Raw genomic sequence first — 13,233 nt, forward strand, 5'->3', positions numbered from 1 at the left:
GAGTTCCAGGAAATTGATGTGATGCTTCTTTTCCTGGGCTGTCCAAAGACCTTGAGTTTGGAACTCGTTCAAATGAGCTCCCCATGCATAAGGAGAGGCGTCGGTGGTGATGACTAGTTGATGAGGAGGTAGATGGAACAGAAGACCTCTGGATAGATTTGAGGATACCAACCACCATTGTAGAGACTGACGAAGAGATGATGTCACAGATATGTGTCGTGAGCAAGGATCCGTCGCTTGGGACCACTGAGTAGCAAGGGTCCATTGAGGAGTGCGCAGGTGAAGACGTGTGAGGGGTGTGACATGGACTGTGGATGCCATGTGACCCAAGAGTATCATCATTTGCTTGGCAGAGATGGAATGTTGTGGAAGCACCTGCTGACATAGAGACTGAAGAGTCTGAAGGCGATTGGATGGCAGGAATGCTCTCATGAGGAGTGTGTCCAGTATCGCTCCAATGAATTGAAGTCTTTGAGTGGGGATGAGATGAGACTTGGGTAAATTGATCTCGAATCCCAGTATTTGTAGAAACAGGATGGTTTGGTTGGTGGCCAGGAGTACTGCTTGAGCAGATGTGGCCTTGATTAACCAGTCGTCCAGGTAAGGGAATACCTGAAGGTGGTGAGCGCGTAGAAATGCAGCTACCACAATAAGACATTTGGTGAACACCCTTGGAGAGGAAGCAAGACCGAAGGGCAGCACCTTGTATTGGTAATGACAATGATTGATCATGAAGCGGAGATACCGTCTGGAGGTTATATTGATCGGTATGTGAGTGTATGCCTCTTTGAGATCGAGGGAGCATAGCCAGTCGTCTTGATTGAGAAGAGGATAAAGAATGGCTAAAGAAAGCATCTTGAATTTTTCCTTTACCAGATGTTTGTTGAGATCGCGAAGATCTAGGATTGGTCTGAGATCTCCCGTTTTTTTGGGGACTAGAAAATAACGGGAGTAGAATCCCTGCCCCTTTTGATCTAGAGGAACTTCTTCTATAGCGTTCAGAAGGAGGAGGGATTGAACTTCTTGAATAAGGAGGGCAGATTGAGGACTGTTCAAAGCAGACTCTTTTGGCAGGTTTTGGGGCGGAAGAGTCTGAAAGTCGAGAGAGTAGCCGTGGCGGATGATGTTGAGGACCCATTGGTCCGAAGTAATAAATTCCCATCGGCTGAGGAACAGAGAAAGACGACCTCCTATAGGTTGAGGCAGGAGAGCAGATATAGGAGTACTGGCTATACTTTGGAGAATTAAGTCAAAAGGGCTGTGTCTTCTGCTGTGGAGGTGGCTTCACAGGTTGCTGCTGTTGCTGTTGTCTGGGAGGCTGACGTTGTTGCTGCCGTTGACGCCTGGGTTGCTGAGCAGCTGCTGGTAATGGGCGAGCTGTGAAGCGGCGTTGATAGGCCGATTGCTGCCTAAAAGGCCTTGCTGGAGGAGGCTTTTTCTTATTTTTAAGCAGGGTATCCCAGCGTGTCTCATGAGCAGAGAGCTTTTGAGTGGTCGAGTCCATGGATTCCCCAAAGAGCTCATCCCCTAGGCACGGGGCGTTGGCTAACCGATCTTGATGGTTAACATCAAGTTCGGATACCCGAAGCCAGGCCAGGCGACGCATTGCCACAGACATTGCTGTCGCTCTGGATGTAAGTTCGAAGGTGTCGTAAATGGACCTAACCATGAACTTACGAAGTTGAAACAGAGACGACAAGCAATGGTGAAAGGATTGTTGTTTACGTTGAGGAAGGTACTTCTCAAATGAAGCCATGGTGGTAAGGAGATGTTTAAGATGGGATCCGGAAGGTTCGCCCCCCACATTTCGCCCCCAGCAATTCGCCCCTCACATTTCGCCCCCCACATTTCGCCCCCAGACACATTTCGCCCCCACACATTTCGCCCCCACACATTTCGCCCCCCGGATGTTTTGCCCCCACACATTTCGCCCCCGCACATTTCGCCCCTGAGCGTTCCTCCGTTCTCTCTCTCTCACTCTAACTTTGTCTCCCTTCCCACCGGGCCGCCAGTCCCCACGCGGCCCGCGGCATGTGAGGAGGGAGTTGTGGCCCGTGGCCTGGGGGGGGGGAGGGAGAGGCCGGCCCGGAACGCTGTCGCAGCGCCAACGCGACCCGCGCCCTAGGAGGAAGGAGTCGCCGGCTCAGAAACGCCGGCGCGGCTACCGCCGCGACTCCTCTCCAGCGGCGACTCCTCTCAAGCAGCCCCCCCCACCCTTTACCCTGCCCCAGCCACACGAGGAGAGAGCCGGGAAGCAGGGCGCAGGGAAAGCGCGACGCTCCCAAGCAGAAGGTACGCCCGTGCGGGGCGGACCGCTCCTTTCCGCCCTCCCTTTTTTTTTTTTTTAAACATCGGGAGCCGAAGCGGGAACGCTGTCGCAGCGCCAACGCGACCCGCGCCCTAGGAGGAAGGAGTCGCCGGCTCAGAAACGCCGGCGCGGCTACCGCCGCGACTCCTCTCCAGCGGCGACTCCTCTCAAGCAGCCCCCCCCCACCCTTTACCCTGCCCCAGCCACACGAGGAGAGAGCCGGGAAGCAGGGCGCAGGGAAAGCGCGACGCTCCCAAGCAGAAGGTACGCCCGTGCGGGGCGGACCGCTCCTTTCCGCCCTCCCTTTTTTTTTTTTTTAAACATCGGGAGCCGAAGCGGGGTCCACCACCGCGCACGGAAAGCCCGGACAACGTGCAGGGCCGAAAGGAAACATCAGGACTGCAGGTGTGTCCCCCTTCCCACTCCTCTTTTTGGGGGGGAGACCCTTTCCGACTGTCCTGCCAGCCCTGCAGCCCTGAAATCAACCTCCAAGGAACCAAGGGAGCGTCTCGGCGGGCTCTGGCAGGCCGCGGCTCAACAAGGGAGAGTCGGGGTGGGTGCGACTCTCTCTCTCTGCCTCCCCGGCTCTCTGCCGTGACCTGCTCTCTGCCTCCCCGGCTCTCCTAATCTCCGCCGTGACCTACTTTATGCCTCCCCCAACTCTCTCTCTGGCACCCCGGCTCTCCGGCTCTCCCTCCCCCCCCCCAACGCGGGACCCTGTGGCACCATCAGCTCTTACTCCCTCTAACGCCGGCCCTGCAGCTCCGGACTTCCCCACACCTGCTCTCTCCCCCCCTCCCCCCCCCGATCACTATTATTTTAAATGTTATGGCAGCCACGGCGCTGTATCCATCGGAGGAGACTTCTAACCTCGGCCTGCCCCGGAACTCTTCCTGCAACAGCAACTTCATGGCCGAGGTTAGAAGTCTCCTCCGATGGATACAGCGCCGTGGCTGCCATAACATTTAAAATAATAGTGATCGGGGGGGGGGGGGGAGAGAGCAGGTGTGGGGAAGTCCGGAGCTGCAGGGCCGACATTAGAGGCAGTGAGAACAGCCAGCTGTGCACTTTGAATTTGTAGCCTGCCGTCGTGTCGGCAAAGAAATCGCCTGCGAGAGGAATAGTCTGACACTCAGGGGCGAAATGTGCGGGGGCGAAATGTGTGGGGGCGAAACATCCGGGGGGCGAAATGTGCGGGGGCGAAATGTGAGGGGGCGAAACATCCGGGGGGCGAAATGTGCGGGGGCGAAATGTGAGGGGCGAATTGCTGGGGGCGAAATGTGGGGGGCGAAACTTCCGTGAACCGTTTAAGATAGAAAGAAAAATGAAAAGCATAATTACCAGCTCTGTTTGCCAACATTGCATTTTGGTAGAGCCTCCTACCAAATTTATCCATGGCTTTACCCTCTCTGCCAGGAGGTACAGAAGCATATACACTGGCTCCTGAGGATTTTTTAAGGGTAGATTCGACAAGTAAAGACTCGTGTGGAAGTTGAGGCTTGTCGAACCCAGGAATGGGAATTACCTTATATAAAGAGTCTAATTTACGTGGAGCCCCTGGGATCGTTAAGGGAGTCTCTAGATTCTTGTAGAAAGTCTCCCTCAAGATGTCGTGAAGAGGGAGCTTCAAAAATTCCTTTGGAGGTTGGTCAAAGTCAAGAGCATCTAAAAAGGCTTTAGACTTTTTAGACTCAGCCTCCAAAGGAATAGACAAAGAGTCACACATATCTTTCAGAAAAGACGAGAAAGATGAAGTGTCATGCCTAGAGGACGGGTCAGGTACAGCAGAATCCTCCTCATCTGAGGAACATTCACCTTCAGAGAGAAAGGGTTCCTCTGAATCTCCCCACAGATCAGGATCCCTGACATGGGAAGTACGGTCCCGAGACTCTGGAGTAGATGGTTCTAAGTGTCGGGTTTTGCGCACCGACTTACCCGACCTCATCGATACAGAACCAGGAGATGTAATCGGTGGCACCGGTGCCGAAGTCTGTACCGACTGATGTTGAGCTCTCGGCTCCGGTGCGAGGACTGGCATCGATACCGATGAGGTCGAGTGAAGCGGTACCGAAACAGTGGATGCAGACAGCACAGGCTGTTCCACTATCGGTACCGGTGACTCAGTGCGGACCGGCACCGGAAGGTTCGGTGCCAGGATAGCTGGAAGGAGCTGTTGTAATTGCTCCTTGAGCTGCACTTGGAGGATGGCCGCAATTCGGTCATCAAGGGATGGCACCGGTACCGCCTTTTTCTTCTGCGGTACCTGCGGTACCGCTCAACGCCCCGGAGATGAGGAGCCCGATGTCGAGGGACTCACCTCAATAGGGGCAGAGCGCTTTCGCTGGCGCCTCACAGTCGGCAGGATTGGGCTCGCTGCACTCGAGACCGGAGGACGCTCTAGCGGGGAAGGCTTCTTAGCCGGCTTACCTGAATGCTGGGACGCCGGTGTGGTGTTGCGCGGCGTCGAAGAGGAAGGTGCCGACTGAACTGGTGCCGAAGCCGGAGTCGATGGAACAGGGTCGGACATCTCAGCACCGAACAGTAATCGCTGTTGTATTTGGTGATTTTTCAATGTTCGTTTTTTAAGTGTGGCACAGCGGGTGTAGGTGGAGGCCTGATGCTCAGGACCCAAACACTGTAGGCACCAGTTGTGTGGGTCCGTGAGAGATATAGGCTGAGCACACCGCTGGCACTTTTTAAACCCTGGCTGAGGGGGCATGAAAGTAAAAACGGCTTCAGCCAAATCGAAGGCCGAGGCCTCGATGGTGGCAGAAGGCTCCGCCGGGGAAAAACCAAAAATGACTAAAAAAATAAGTTTTTTTTTTTTTTTTTTTTTTACAAAAGTTAAAGAAAAGAAAAAAGGCAATAGAGCCAAAAAGGTTTACGCGAGCGGGAAGGCAAGTTAGAAAAAATTTCAACAGCCGTTGAAAAACGCGTCTTCTTAGCTCCGCGGAAACTAAGAAACTGGGGACCGCACGCCTCTGTCGGGCGGGAAGGCACTCGCGCGTGCGCGGTGCGGCCTACCAGAACTTTCCAAGTTCTTAGAGTGCAATCACTCTAAAATTGTCCGTACCGGGGCTCCGTCGGTGCCGTCACCCATCAGTCAAGAATATCTGCCTGCTTGTCCTGGGATAATATGTCTAGTTTTGTATCTCTTCCAGCAGTTTACACCACAAAGAGGTAGCTGCCATCGATAATGCCCTTGACCTCCACTGAACACATCTCAAAATTAACAAAGCTGAATTAGTATAGGCATATGAAATAGGGGTGCATTAGTGAACCTGTGATTTGCTTTAATAAAAATATATAAATTGGGGTTGGTTCTGTATTTCAGGTCAAAATGTAAAAGTTTTGTGTTTGAGTCTTCTGTCCAATGGAGCTGGCAGGGCTTGGACATGCTACCAATTTAGGGTTACCAGACTCCGGATTTACCCGGACATGTCCTCTTTTTTTAGAGGACTGTCCAAGTGTTTGGACAGCTTTCACCCTTGTCCAGGTTTTCTTTTTTGTCTCCCACCTACCTCTGGGCTCAGAGGAAACTGAATCTTTGGGCCAGCCAGCAGCGAGGTGAGTCTGCTGCCATTGGCCTGCCCTGGAAGCTGCCCCTTTGAAAAGTCCCACCTATGCAGGAACAGGAAGTTGCTCCAGAGAGGCGGCTTCTGGGGCAGGCTGATCGCAGCAGGCTCACCTCACTGCTACAGCCAGCTGGCCTGAAGATTACATTTCAGCGGAGCGGGAGGTAGTTGGGGAACGGGGGTGAAAGAGAAGCACTGTCCAGCAGGGGTGGGGGCTTGGAGGGAAGGAGAGAGGGAGAAGCACCCATAGGAGGGGGGCTGGCGGGAGATACTTGCTGGGGAGGGGTTTGTGAGGAAAGAGAAAAAGAAAAAAAAGCACCCACGGGGAGGGGGGGTTGGATGGAGGGAAAGAAAAGCACTAAAAACACTGATCATTTTACTACAGTGTATAAATAGAGGATTACTGCACAGGTCCTGGACCTGTTGGGCCACCGCGTGAGCGGACTCCTGGGCATGATGGACCTCAGGTCTGACCCAGAGGCATTGCTTATGTTCTTATATTGAAGAAAAATTTTTCTATATTTCTTGTACCATGCAATATGTATTATATTTATTGTATGTTTATTTACAAAATTTCAATAAAATAACTAAATTTAAGATAAGAATGGGGACTAAGATTGGGCGAAAAGTGGGGCGGGGTAGGGGTGAGACAGGTGAAAGGTGAGACTAGGGGTAGGGGTGGAGTAGGTCATGTGGCCTCTTTTTTGACTTTATAAATATGGTAACCCTATACAAATCAACTTGCTGAGAATGAGCCCACAGTTGTAACATTCAATTTGAGTTGATGTTGTCTTCTTTGAATTCCCTTCCCAACCCCCAACTCCGATTGGTCCTTTCCCACTAGTGAGACCTGACAGGATAAGCAAGAACACCAATCAGCTTGCAGAATACTGCTGCAAACATTGTAGGGTAGAAGAAACAACAGCTTAAAGCTTCTGGTTTAATATACAGTACAGTAAAACCTTGGATTGCAAGTAACTTGGTTTGCAAGACAAGCAAAACATTTTATTAAGTTTTAACTTGATATAAAAGCAAGGTCTTGCAATACAAGTACATACAATATACACGCATCATAACTGAGCCAATGGTTCTTCTCTCTCGACACTGCAAGAGTGTAGTGACTGTTCTAAACAAGCAAAGTCTTGCAATACGAGTACATACAGTATACACGCGTCGCACCATCACAACTGAGCCAATGATTATTCTCTCTCTCTCTGACGCTGCAGGAGTGTCATGACTGTTCTAAATGAGCGATCTTGCAATATAAGTACGAATAGTATTTTGTGTTAAAGATATAGCAGATAATGTCGGAGAATCTCAGAGAGTGGGAGCCAGAAGGCCTTGAGCATGCGCAGATGCTCAAGGCCCAGCCCAGGCAAGAGTCAGGCTCTTCAGGCACCGGCACATCCTGTGAGTTGGTGCTGCAAATCGGGGTAAGGGCTTGTGTTTGGGCGGGCGGGCGTTGCTAGTTCGCAGGGAGGGGGGCCATTTGCGAGGAGGGGGGCGATGCCAGTTCTCAGGGGGGGCATTCGTGGATGGGGGGGGACAAGCCAGGTTCTCGGGGGGTGCTTGCAAATCGAGTCAACGCTTGATTTGCGTAACACAATTTGCTCGATTGTTTTGCTCGTCTTGCAAAACACTTGCAAACCATGTTACTCACAAACCGAGGTTTGGCTGTACTCAGTTATTCCACATGGAATCAGTTTTGACATGGGACTTGGTAACATGGTTGCAGTGAGAGAACACTTTGAAAGCCCACCTTACCTTTACTATATGCCTGGTGCTTGTGATGAAAGCTTTTCTTTTACTCAGTTCCAGTGCATCAAGATTGAATTTTCGAGGATTTGCTTCTACAATGCGTGAATTACACTGTTAAGAAAATATTGCATATTCGGGACCCTGAAATCAATGTCTTCCATCCTGCCCATTAACCCATTACTAAGCCTCCACTCTGCACTGTCTAATGAAGCCTCAGTTACCAGAAGAAAAAAAAAATCCCTATTACAGCCCATGAGAGTCTCAACTAGAACTAGAAATATTCTTTCCAATCCTCCTCTCCAAAAAACCCACTGCATTGATATTTATTCTGATGAGGTAGTGTTGCAAACTTTATAGGCTGCTGGCACACTAATCTCGGGGCTGCAGCTGAAGGGCGCCTGGAAATGCGTAGATGTCAACGTGATGATGTCATGCGCAGATGTCCTCCAGCCACAGCCCTGAGCCTCCTATTACTGCTGATGGGGGGTGCTACAGAAGGAGAGGGGAAGAGAAGGAGCAGAGGAACCAGTGAGATGCAGGTTCCAGCTGACTGACTACAGGATGTGTCTCTCACCGTGAAAGGCTTGTCCTGTAAGCAGTCAGCCAGCATCTCTTCTCCTTGCCAGCATCTCGGGATACACCTGGAATCCAGGTCACATAGTTTATGATACACTGTGATAAGGGGTAAACACTCAAGACCCCTAAAGATGTGCTGAGATTGAGTAGAAAGGGCACTGAACATGCAGCTCTGAGTATAGATAGGATATTGATAGTTTCATCCAGATCCTCAAGGTCCCATTCAATGCTCCTCAGGTTGTTCCTTAGCTCATTGGTAGTCCAATCCACTTCTTCTCTTGTGGCAGTGGTGGGATCCTGAAGGAGGTCTGTCCATCTCTGAAACAGGCCTTGGGCAGTATTTACTGCCTTTTGAACCTCCCTGTATTCAGAAAGGCAAGAAAGAGAGATTACCTTTAATTCACTTCAGATTTGGCCTTTCCTAGGCAAATGAAATAAAATTCTTACAACAAATCAAATGATTTTAAAACACAACAGTTAGTTTTGAGGCTTGCATTTTATTGCTCAGCCAGAGAACTGGGTTTGCTTTAAATTTTGGCATACTTCCAAGTGAACAAATGCTAATATTTTCCTTTAAACACCATCACCTTTGGGGCTTTATAATTGTGAAATTGTCTTTTGATTATTTCTTACTGGTGACTGACATGCAGCTTTTCAATGGCTATAATACAAACATCTCTGCTCCTATCCCTCTAATTTCCTGTTTGTCTTGTGAAGGGGCCAGATGCTTTCTGTAATCCTATTAAGACCCAATGGTCCTTGTGCTCAGTTCTACTGTGTAGAAGATAAGGTAGTTGTCATGTTAGCTCTGCTGAATGAGCTTTAAAAATTTATTTGGTTAGTATAGTAGTGTATATTACCTGGCTAAACGCAACCATTTAAATATTAGGGGTTGGAAAAGTAAGCTGAATCCCTTTGGCCACCCAACAGTTCTAGGCTGGAGATTTGCAGTACTGGATTTCTGACCACCCCCATTCTGGTGCATTAAGGGTCTTACAGCAGTGGTTTCAATGGTCAGGACCAGGCACTACACATAAGAGAGCTGCACAGGATCGGGGCCAACGGAAATCCTGCAGAATCTGCATGGATTCCGCGGGGGTTCCCTCAGGGTCTGCGGTGATATCATGGGGATGGAGGCACCTCTTGCGGGATTGCCGCAGGTGTGTTACCTAATTCTAAGACATCCAAGTTTTGCCTTCTTCTTCCTGCCTTCCAATCTCATTTTTTTTCACATAATTGCGGGCAGAGGTTCCTACATGCTGCCTGCAGTAGACCCAGAAGCTCTCTCTTTGAAGACGCAAGTGCAGCTGGAAAGCAGAAAGGAGGCGGCTAACTTGGACTGCTCTGGTACTCTGGAGGGGGAACAAGCCTGGGACACGGGAGGGAAAGAGATGCTAAGGTGGGGAACGGAATAGAAAGGGAGAATTGTTGGGCATGAGTGTGTGAGTGAGAGGGAAAGAGATGGGGTGCACATGTGGAAAGAAAGAAAGAGGAAAATTGTTGGGACATGATGGTAGGAGAGGAGTGAGGTAGAGATGTGTGAGGGAAGAGAGATGAGAGGGAGAAATGTTGGATATGGTGGTGAAGGAACAGCAAGATGGATGGAAAGGGAGGCAAGAGAGACGCATGTTGTACATGGTGGTGGAGAGATGTGGCATTGTGCTGGAGAGGGGAAACAGGAGAAATGTTGGGCATGGGGCTGGTGGGCAGGGGCAAAAGGGGGGTCGGGGAAGGAGTCAAACTCTTTTTGAAGGTTTCTGAGGTTAGGGCTCAGGTTCCCCACTTCCCAAAAACCCTTCCCTCATTTCCTCCATAGGCCGTTTTAGGCGCCAGAATCGCTATTGCAGTTGCCATCTAGGATTTCCCAATTTCATTTTAAAAGCCTCCATCTGCCTCAATATCCCCTCATTTTGACAGAAAACAGTATAGATGGATTCCTTCGATGGAGATACTTCGGATTTATGTCAGATTTGCAGTGGATGCCTATCTGAAAGGGGTCATTATTCCATGTGCCACGCACCACTTGAGGGAGGGGAGCTTTGGTCTTCATCTCCCCTTCTGCTTCTTGTAGCTAATGTACTCAGTTGGAGCATTTTTGGTTGCCAGAGAAAGCAGACTTGGCATCCCCAGCAAATTGCAGCCATATGCCGGTTGACAAACACCAGAAGCCAGCCAGGACCCTACAGACAACCTAGGCAGTGGTTCACTCCCGAATTCATACACATGATGTATGAAGCCTTTTCAGGTTTTAAAAACCAGTGCTAACCCCACAGAGGCCTTGGTAGAGATAGCACCAAGATTTTTAGCTAATGGCGCAGGGTCCACCTTAAGGAGCCATGCCGATTTCTCGGGGACCCAAGCTCTGGTGGACTCATAGGACGTGGTTCAGAGTCCATGCCTTTAATTTCTCATTCAGGGTCCTCAGCACTGGACTCTAGGCCTAATTCCTGTTCTCACTGAAAACTTGCATACAGTTTAGTAAAACAGGGGCCTAAAAGAATGAGAAACAGTTTTAAAATCAGAGAGTTTTGTCATTCCTGTAAACTCTGTCTTAACCGCAAAAGCCTCAAACACTTGTTTGAGGCTTGTGCAGATGAGGACAGAGCTTGCAGGAATTGGGCAAGAAAAGGTAACGGGATGGGAAAATGAGTTCCCACTGGGAAACATTTGTCCCCATGTCATTCTCTAGTTGAGAATCCCTGCGCTAATAAGAATAAATGTTAATTGGCCTCATTTTTGCAGAAAAGTTTCATTTGGTGGAGGAAATAAAAATATATAATCAAACTATCCCTAACTTAATTCATTGTCTTGGCTCTGTATAATCGGGTCATTCCTCTCTTTTATTAACATCATATTTTATTTATTAGGATTTATTTACTGCCTTTTTGAAGAAAAGAACAAAAACAATATGGACATAAGTAACAGACCAGGGCAACACGGGCCTCAAGGGCTGCAACCCAATCAAGTTTTCAGGATTTCCTCAATGAATATGTCCAACCTCAGTCTTCTCACAGTTGGATTTTCAGGATTTTTCCAATGAATATGTATGACACGCAGCTCCTGATTGGTGAGGTCCGACTTTAGTGTAGGAAGAGGCGGTCAGAGCATACTGCGAGTGATTTCCTTCACTCGCCGGCACTCTGGCTGCTCTCTCCTGCCCGATCATTCGCGGTCGGAAAATACCGCGAATGACTGGGACCGCGAATGACCGGGGGAGCACTGTATATGCCTATGCAGACGACATCCAACTGCTTCACCCCATCATCTGAATGATGTAAACCAGTGATTCCCAATCCTGTCCTGGAGGACCACCAGGCCAGTCGGGTTTTCAGGATAGCCCTAATGAATATGCATGGAGCATATTTGCATGCCTGGCACCTCCATTATATGCAGATTTCTCTCATGCATATTCATTAGGGCTATCCTGAAAACCCAACAGGCCTGGTGGTCCTCCAGGAGAGGGTTGGGAACCACTGATGTAAACAACATTGAAGACATCAACAAGAAACTTGAAAAATATCAATGGCAAACTGGCAATATGTTATCCTAAATGTTTCTAAATACAAAGCATTGATATTTCCAAGTAATGACAAGTATCATCCAATCTCTCCATTCTGCCTTAAATCAATACCAATTCAACTTAATACTTCTATTAAACTTCTCGGCTTAACACTTGATAATAAATTAACCTAAATAATATTATCAATATTAATAATAATATTATCAATATTAATAATAATATTATCAATTATTATCAATAAATAATATTATCAATTATTATCAATAAATAATATTATCAATATTATCAATCAGTACAGTGATGAGAAAATGTTTCTATAGGTTATGATCTGGTCAATTTCTAGTCTTCTAGAACCTTCATCATTAAACATTTTGATAACATTCACCATCTCCAAGGTAGGGAGAACGAGAGGGCACTCTCTAAAGTTGAAAGGAGATAGATTCCGTACAAACATAAGGAAATTTTTCTTCACCCAGAGTGGTGGAAAGCTGGAACGTTCTTCCGGAGTCTGTTATAGGGGAAAACACCCTCCAGGGTTTCAAGACAAGTTCGACAAGTTCCTGCTAAACTGGAACGTACGCAGGTGAGGCTGGAGTCATTTAGAGCACTAGTCTTTGACCTGGGGGCCGCCGCGTGAGCGGACTGCTGGGCAGGATGGACCACTGGCCTGACCCAGCAGCGGCAATTCTTATGTTCTTATGTAATCTCTCAACTTGATTACTGCAACGCTCTATATCAAGGAATAAGTCAGAAAGAACTAAGACAACTTCAGCTTATTCAAAATACGGCCTTTAAACTGATGTTCAAAGCAAAAAAAATTTGACCACGTAATCTCTCTTTTGATAAAATCTCACTGGTTACCATTTTCCCACAGGATTACTTATACAATTTTACTTCTCACATTCAAAACAAAACTTTTTCATACTCAAGGATTCATAGATAAATTATTCTTATTGCTCTTCAAGAATACCAAGATCAAGTAATCAACATCTCTTAACTATTACCTCCTTACGCCACCTATTCTATGACACTACGCGCAAACTATTTTCTCTGCGACAGTGCCCATTCTATGGAACTCATTGCCATCAATCCTCCAGGAAGAATCTTCTTTAGACAAATTCAAATCACTTTTTAACTTGTCAATTTGGCTTAGTACATCTTCCAGATTCACAGAGATTTCTTTTAGTTCCTCCACATCATTACCCTTGAAAACCATTTCCGGTAAAGGTAGATCTCTTACATCTTCTTCTGTAAAGACTAAAGTAAAAAATTCATTCAGTCTCTCCGCTATGGCCTTATCATCCTCCCTGAGTGCTACTTCTGCTCCTTGATCATCCAATGGTCTCACAGATTCCCTCAAAGGATTTTTGCTTCTGATGTACCTATCAAAACTGTTATGAGTTTTTGCCTCTTTGGCAATTTTCTCTTCATATTCTTTCTTAGTTTTCTTTATCAATGCTTTGCATCTAACTTGCCAGTGCTTGTGTCTTCTTGTT

The 13,233-nt window shown here is 48.1% G+C and overlaps 1 protein-coding gene across 1 annotated transcript in view; it reads right to left on the reverse strand.

Moving 5' to 3' along the window:
• STX6 (syntaxin 6) overlaps nucleotides 1–13,233 on the reverse strand; it is a 58,242-nt gene that overhangs the window by 39,647 nt on the left and 5,362 nt on the right. Inside the window, exons 2-3 of the mRNA XM_033916763.1 lie at nucleotides 8,409–8,578; nucleotides 7,648–7,742 (exon numbers count right to left, since the gene is read on the reverse strand). Coding sequence (XP_033772654.1) covers nucleotides 7,648–7,742; nucleotides 8,409–8,578 — 265 coding nt within the window. The remainder of the gene's footprint in view (nucleotides 1–7,647; nucleotides 7,743–8,408; nucleotides 8,579–13,233) is intronic.

The sequence above is a fragment of the Geotrypetes seraphini genome, chromosome 12, assembly GCF_902459505.1.
Source record: "Geotrypetes seraphini chromosome 12, aGeoSer1.1, whole genome shotgun sequence".
In the NCBI taxonomy this organism is placed as follows: domain Eukaryota; kingdom Metazoa; phylum Chordata; class Amphibia; order Gymnophiona; family Dermophiidae; genus Geotrypetes; species Geotrypetes seraphini.